Source organism: Branchiostoma floridae, chromosome 14 (assembly GCF_000003815.2).
Source record: "Branchiostoma floridae strain S238N-H82 chromosome 14, Bfl_VNyyK, whole genome shotgun sequence".
Classification (NCBI taxonomy): domain Eukaryota; kingdom Metazoa; phylum Chordata; class Leptocardii; order Amphioxiformes; family Branchiostomatidae; genus Branchiostoma; species Branchiostoma floridae.
Genome location: NC_049992.1, coordinates 21,336,242 through 21,342,581, shown reverse-complemented (window position 1 = coordinate 21,342,581; position 6,340 = coordinate 21,336,242). Strand labels below are relative to the sequence as shown.

Sequence of the window (6,340 nt, the reverse complement as noted above, 5' to 3'; positions counted from 1 at the left end):
AGCAAAACTTGAAACATTTACTTTGTTTTTGATAATGTCTTTCCATTTTTTGGGTATGGCCGCTTTCATAGAGTTGTAATTCATTATTTGCCTTGAATCCTTGGTTAAGTCATTTAGATTGAGTGAGTGAGTGAGTGAGTGAGTGTGTGAGTGTGAGTGAGTGAGTGAGAGTGAATGAGTGAGTGAGTGAGTGAGTGAGGACTTTGCTTGTAAGAAAAGATCCATCCTCATACAACAGATTGTTCAGGTAGGTAATACTGGCATCTATCCAGATTTTGTAATATATTGGTGCACTCTTTACTAAAATAAATCTGTTATTCCACAAAACTTGTGAACATACTTGTCTGTGTGTTTTGGGTTCATATTTCATTACTATTTCCCATGCAAATAAGACATCTTGTAAAATGGCATGTCATTAAGATTTAACTGAGCCGAAGAGACAGGAGCCTGGGGATGGCGGTTGCGAGTTCTTTAATGTTTGCTGTTTTTAGTTGACAAATAAAGAAACACTGGGATGGGAGGGCGGGAGAAAATTACGAAAATTGTGCGGAGCAATTTACTGAAAGTCTCCACATCCAATCAGGGTCACATGGTGACATGCAGACTGAACCATTCCAGGTGCTGGGGTGTCTCTCATACAATTACACAGGATGTCCACTCATCCTATCACAATGACAGGCCCTATATGATCCGCTTAAGCTAAAGTCCAGAGTTTATGTTGACAGTTTATGATGTTGAGCAAGGCATATACTCCATCCCCCTCCAGTGACTGTCCAGCTGAAGGCATTGACAGATTCTGCAGCTACATCATCCATAGAAAGGCGGCTCCAGATGGCTCAAGTTCGCTCAACTAATTACAATGAAAAGAACAGGTTTGTTTAGTAATACGTTTTTGCATTTTTAAATCATACTTTTACATCTTATATTATAACAGTTATGAATTTATTAATAAACAAAAACTAGAAAGGCCAATATTTACTTGAGAGCAAATACAGCATACTGTTCATGCAGAAATGGTTGCAGTGGTTTTGTTTTTGCGGTGACCACTTCAAAAACTCAATTTTCCTGCTACTGCGAAAGTAAAATGTAAATCGCATGAACAGTATTTCAGCCATTTCCCTCCCCAAGCACCAAAATCACCCTTCTGCTTTAAAAGTACTAATCACACTTATGAGCAAAAATGTGTCATACAAAATCCCAGTGTAAGAATGGACTCCTCCAGTGAACCTCATGTAAAATAGACCAGTCCAAAAACACTCGCTAAAAATAGAATTTTGAATCATTACCGTCCAAAAGTGAATTTGAAAAAAAAAGCCCCCTTAGTGCAAGAATGGACTCTTCCTGTCATACCCTTATGTAAAGTGGAGCAGTAAAAAAATACATCGAATCCACTAAAATAGGATACGTCGATGTAGATTTGGCATCCAGGTATTACGCCAAAAACTAGTTAGTCAAGCAACTGGATATGGTTTTGGAAACGGTCAGACATTTCAACTACTATCCATTAGTTTTCGTCAGTGACACTGACGAGATCTTGCTGGAGAGGGTGTATATATCCTATAGCTGTAAATTGATTAAAATGTAAAAGAGATCAAGTTGAAGAACAGGTTTATCCTAACTAATATGTATCAATATACAAAAATCGGTGGAAGACAAATTTTCAAAGGTCCAAAAGCTACAAACTTAAGGTAAGACAAGTTAAGACTATGTTGAAGCAAATGAGCTAATTAGGAGCCAAAAACAGGAGCTAATTAGGAGCCAAAAAAAGGAGCTTAGTCTAACTCATATTGGGCTCTTTCTCATTTAAATGTCGAAATGCTGTCGCCTGACTTTACGCCTTGATATGGAGCAAACTATAGACAACATCACTGGTTCCTTCATTTTTCCACAACCCCTGTAATGTTTTACAAAAGATGCACCACAACATTCGTAGAGGTTGATGGATTAGAAGATTATTATAGCCACGGGTGGGATTTCACACCCTAAAAAATGGCTGTCGCCTGAGAAGAAACGAAGAATTCAAATAGTAGCCAAAAATGTAACAATTCAGTTCCCAGAATGATTGTTCGGCAGTTGAAACCAGCTACCCAGGCCCTCTGCCCGATCACGTCAGATCGCCCCTGTCACTGATCTTGGAGGCTGTATGAGGTGGTTTATGCCTGTCGCCAGATTCTGTAACAAACGTTACCGCCACTAGTACGATGGTTGCCACGGTTATATTATGCACGTATAAGACTAGAAATGGCCGTTTTTGTGACGCTGTACAGTTTTTCTAGCTTTCTAAAGAAACAAGAAAGGGTTGGTGACTGTCATTTGTATCTTACCATGCTTAAAAAAATGTTGTACAGAAATGACTGTAACAAACGTTACCATTGTTCGATGCTGTCTAAGCTTTCTATTTGACCTGGTGTAAAAAAGCTGCCCACTTTTCAAATGTCCCTAGGGACATCCATTTATACCTAAATGATGTAGTCAATAAGGTACGTCCTTTTGAAGAAAACAGGGTAAAGTCTACTGTTGTAACAAACGTTACCGGTAACGTTTGTTACATGCCCTGTAATGTATTATCAATGGGACCGAAAATAATAAGTTGCCATTTTTTGGCTATGGTTAAAAGAGGAATTTTCCCAAACAACCAAGTAGTTTTCAGTGAAAATAAAGCCGATCTATTTTTCGACCAAAAAAATGCCATTTTCGACATTTCAATGAGAACGAGTGATTGGTTTAGCTGACCTTGTTGATAGCAGAGTCTGAGATTTATAGGCCAGGAAAGAAGTAGAGATTTTTCTGTAAGTTGGAGAGGTACTCGGATGCCTCCTTGCCACCTGTGTAGTCTGAGTTCTCACTTTGTGCCGTCTTTGCAGCCACTAGTCTGTTCACCTAGAAAAACATGTACCAATGAAGGATTATGTATTACCTCATCTCATGGTAGTGTTAAATATCATATAATCCTATAGCCAGATGACGTCGACCAAGAAGGCCCCATTTCATGATGGTTATAAGGCAGTTACACATACAAAATGTAGAATGGCAGCAAGCTGAGTGTTCAATGAATTTCCTGAGGATTAATCTATATAGTAAATTTAACTGTACATACTTATCTAAATGGTAAGTTAAACGTTAAGTCTTAATAACTGTTAAAATGACAGAAATGATGTGCTGTAAGACATCACCATTGTCATCATGTCTGCCACATGAGTGTCTTTAGCATGTTGCCGGAACACTTGGTCCATTGCCTGGATATACCAGCTGCCTTGTGTCTCATTTCGGAAGGCCATGTTTCCTGAAAAAGGTAATCAACATATTAATTAATCAATCAATTTAGATCCAAAAATCATACATTTAAGATTTACTGTTAAAAATTAATAACTGTCAACAAAAAGCTTTCAAGTTTCAAAAACATAACATAATGTAATGAAAGAACAATGACTGACAGTGTACACATTCTGTATCTGTTACATTCAATATATTTATAGCTGTTATAAGACATGGACAAGTTTCACAGGTATACTGCATGGCAGCAGCTGGTTATAGTACACTGAACAACCTGTCACTCACAATTTTTGCACAATAGCTGTTCTTTAAAACTATTGAGCAAAGATGCCCCTATTGTGCTTGCCGATAACAAATTCTACTGAGCTCTGTGATAGTTCTGGGAAAATCCAAATCTTTTAGCACATCAATCCTAGGTTGTAAATTGGTACATTTCATCTGACATAATACATCATTACCCTCTTGTGTTGCATATCCAAAGAACATGTCTGTCCTGGTTGGCTGATCAACACATCTAGCAGCATCTGGGACATCCTCTCCAACTCCCATTGGTCCAAACAGTTGACGACTCAGAGTCTGCTCTTTCAGAACCCCCACTGCATCTGGCACATCTCTTGGAGGAACTGTTCCCCTATCAACATTGGCTACAAAGAAAATAGATGTCGATTTGTATGTTGCAAAAAATCAACTTGACTTGAAAGTTCATCTGTGTTGGTAAAAAAGAGGTCCCTGCAAAGAAACCAGGTATAGTATATTCAATTTTTGTGTTGCAAGTTAAAGTTTAACTTAGTTTATCAACTTGATTTTGTAAAATAAAGAGTACAGATTAACAGAATTACCTCCACGACAACTCTGAATGAAGAAAAGCTTTGGCTTCCCCAGCAGGCTTTCACAATGAATGTTATCAAAAAGCCTGAAGATATCCTTCAGCTTGACCCTCTGGCCATCCCTTCCCATGATGCAGCCCTCCTGGCCATGAGACATCAGGAACACAATACAGCAACTACGGTCTTTGTGATCATCCAGTTTGGAGAAACGTTCAATTTCTCTCAGCATGTCCTGTAAGAATTTTCAAAGAGTTTGGAGTAATTTGTAACATGCATTGGCATAATACCGGCAGTAAGACTTATACCGGCCGATCAAAAATAATGGAATTTAAAGAGATCTACACATGCAACAATAGTTATTTCTGAGGTGTGCACACTTCAGACATCTAGGTGTCCAATACATCATTTACAAAGCATCGATAACAATGCATTCGAAGACAACAAGGCCAAAAGTTTTCAGTATTTTTTTCGGGGTAGGCAGCTCGTCGTGGGATGAACATACTGTCACATTCATTGCCAGATTTGTAGATCATAATTACACATGCTCATGGCACAAGACGAACATGATTCAACAACAATCTTGAATTTCTGTTGGTGACCTACAACTCATGTAAAAGTGTGAAGAACCGTTGCATAATAGCCCGGATCTACGACTGAATGGGCAAAATTGAATGTACGCAGCCATTTTCCCGCCATTTTTATATCTACGCTAGCAGTGAAGTGTTACGTCATAGCGGTTGTGACGGACAGAAGTTAAATGAAAATTCTTGACAGTATACGTCCGTTTTCTCATGACATTTTGTATGCTCATGTAGGTTTATGTTTTATGCATTTACTAACAGAAAAGGAAGGAACATCAGAGGATGTATAAAGGTACATAGCGACAGTTAATTGTGCCGTGTTTCTTCCGGCCGGTATTTCTACCCCCTCCCAACCACGCGCCCGTTTGCCGTGTAATTCCGCGGCGTCTTACAATTACAATATTTCGCCTTTAGCAGGACAAGAGTGGCAGAAAAGTTACACAGAAGAAGTGGCAAGGGGAACCTATAACAGCAACATGTAACTGCCATGGAGAAAATGATGCATTGACAATTTGTCAAATCAGTATGGCTAGAGAAATCGTCGTAAACGTACCGGTATTATGATAATAGAATACTAAAACAAAATACAACATGTCCTGATTATGCTCAACAGCAGTGATCAATGTGTTATTCAACATGTGTTATCATGGCACCTACATATTCATACTTGCACAAAATAGGCACTCTTTTCCAAACTTCAGGTCACCATATCCAATGTGATGTCAGTTACAGACATTATCAGAAAATCTGCAACTATCACCTTGTGTCTGATGAATGATTTTTCTATGTTACAAAATGTATGTTGATACCAAACTAGGAGAGGGTTTAATATATAGTTGGTGGTAATAAGTACATGTCAAATTGAATTTAACTATGGCTGTTGAAGTATGGTAATCCACTGTAAATCTACAATGAACACTGAAAAATAGCTTATTATCTCTATAGCCCCCCTCCCTCTCTATATATATTCATATGCATTCATTTACATATGATTGTTAACCCATGGACCAGGCCTGCTTACGTGAGTGGGACTGTTAATACACCTTTCTCATGCGGCGGCCATGATAGATAAAAAATTAGCAAAAGAGGCAAATCAGATAAAACTTATCTCTAATATCAGCTACCATTTTGTTTTTCTCCAAACCACACAAATATTCATAATAAAAAAATCAAATGATGATATCATAACTAGTGTTATGCACCAAAAGATGTAGCAATTTAGAGTAGCGTAGACTGATCCCATAGTCCCATAAGAGAGGCAAAATAAAAGCATAATAATGCAACTATTTGACAGACATACAGCTATTATCTTATTGGTCAATTTCCTACATTTGTAATTACCATGCATTCATTGGCTGCTACTTATGATGGACTGTCTTTTCTTTGCCACATTGACCTCATTTTTTATCTATCATGGCCACCATGTAAGAAAGGTGTACATGTGTGTATATGGGCGCGGGTATCAATGATACGTGTGTAAGCATGTCGACCAATTGAGGACAATCAATGATTCCATCAATCCTTTTCTTCATATAATTTTTTGTATACAGAAAATCCAAGATTATTTTAGCAGTCATTTGAGTGTATTTGCTCTTTTGGCCATTGGATGACCGGACCAAAAGAGGCGTGCAGGAGAACACTGTGCTGACTGTATGTACG

General features: G+C 38.2%; 1 protein-coding gene across 1 annotated transcript in view; it reads right to left on the bottom strand.

Moving 5' to 3' along the window:
* Positions 1 to 35: 35 nt before the first annotated feature.
* Positions 36 to 6,340, bottom strand: part of LOC118430471 — a 17,008-nt gene continuing 10,703 nt past the window's right edge. Inside the window, exons 7-11 of the mRNA XM_035841355.1 lie at positions 4,113 to 4,332; positions 3,732 to 3,917; positions 3,174 to 3,283; positions 2,734 to 2,880; positions 36 to 850 (exon numbers count right to left, since the gene is read on the bottom strand). Of these exons, the coding sequence (XP_035697248.1) occupies positions 2,758 to 2,880; positions 3,174 to 3,283; positions 3,732 to 3,917; positions 4,113 to 4,332 (639 nt within the window). The 3' untranslated portion in view covers positions 36 to 850; positions 2,734 to 2,757. The remainder of the gene's footprint in view (positions 851 to 2,733; positions 2,881 to 3,173; positions 3,284 to 3,731; positions 3,918 to 4,112; positions 4,333 to 6,340) is intronic.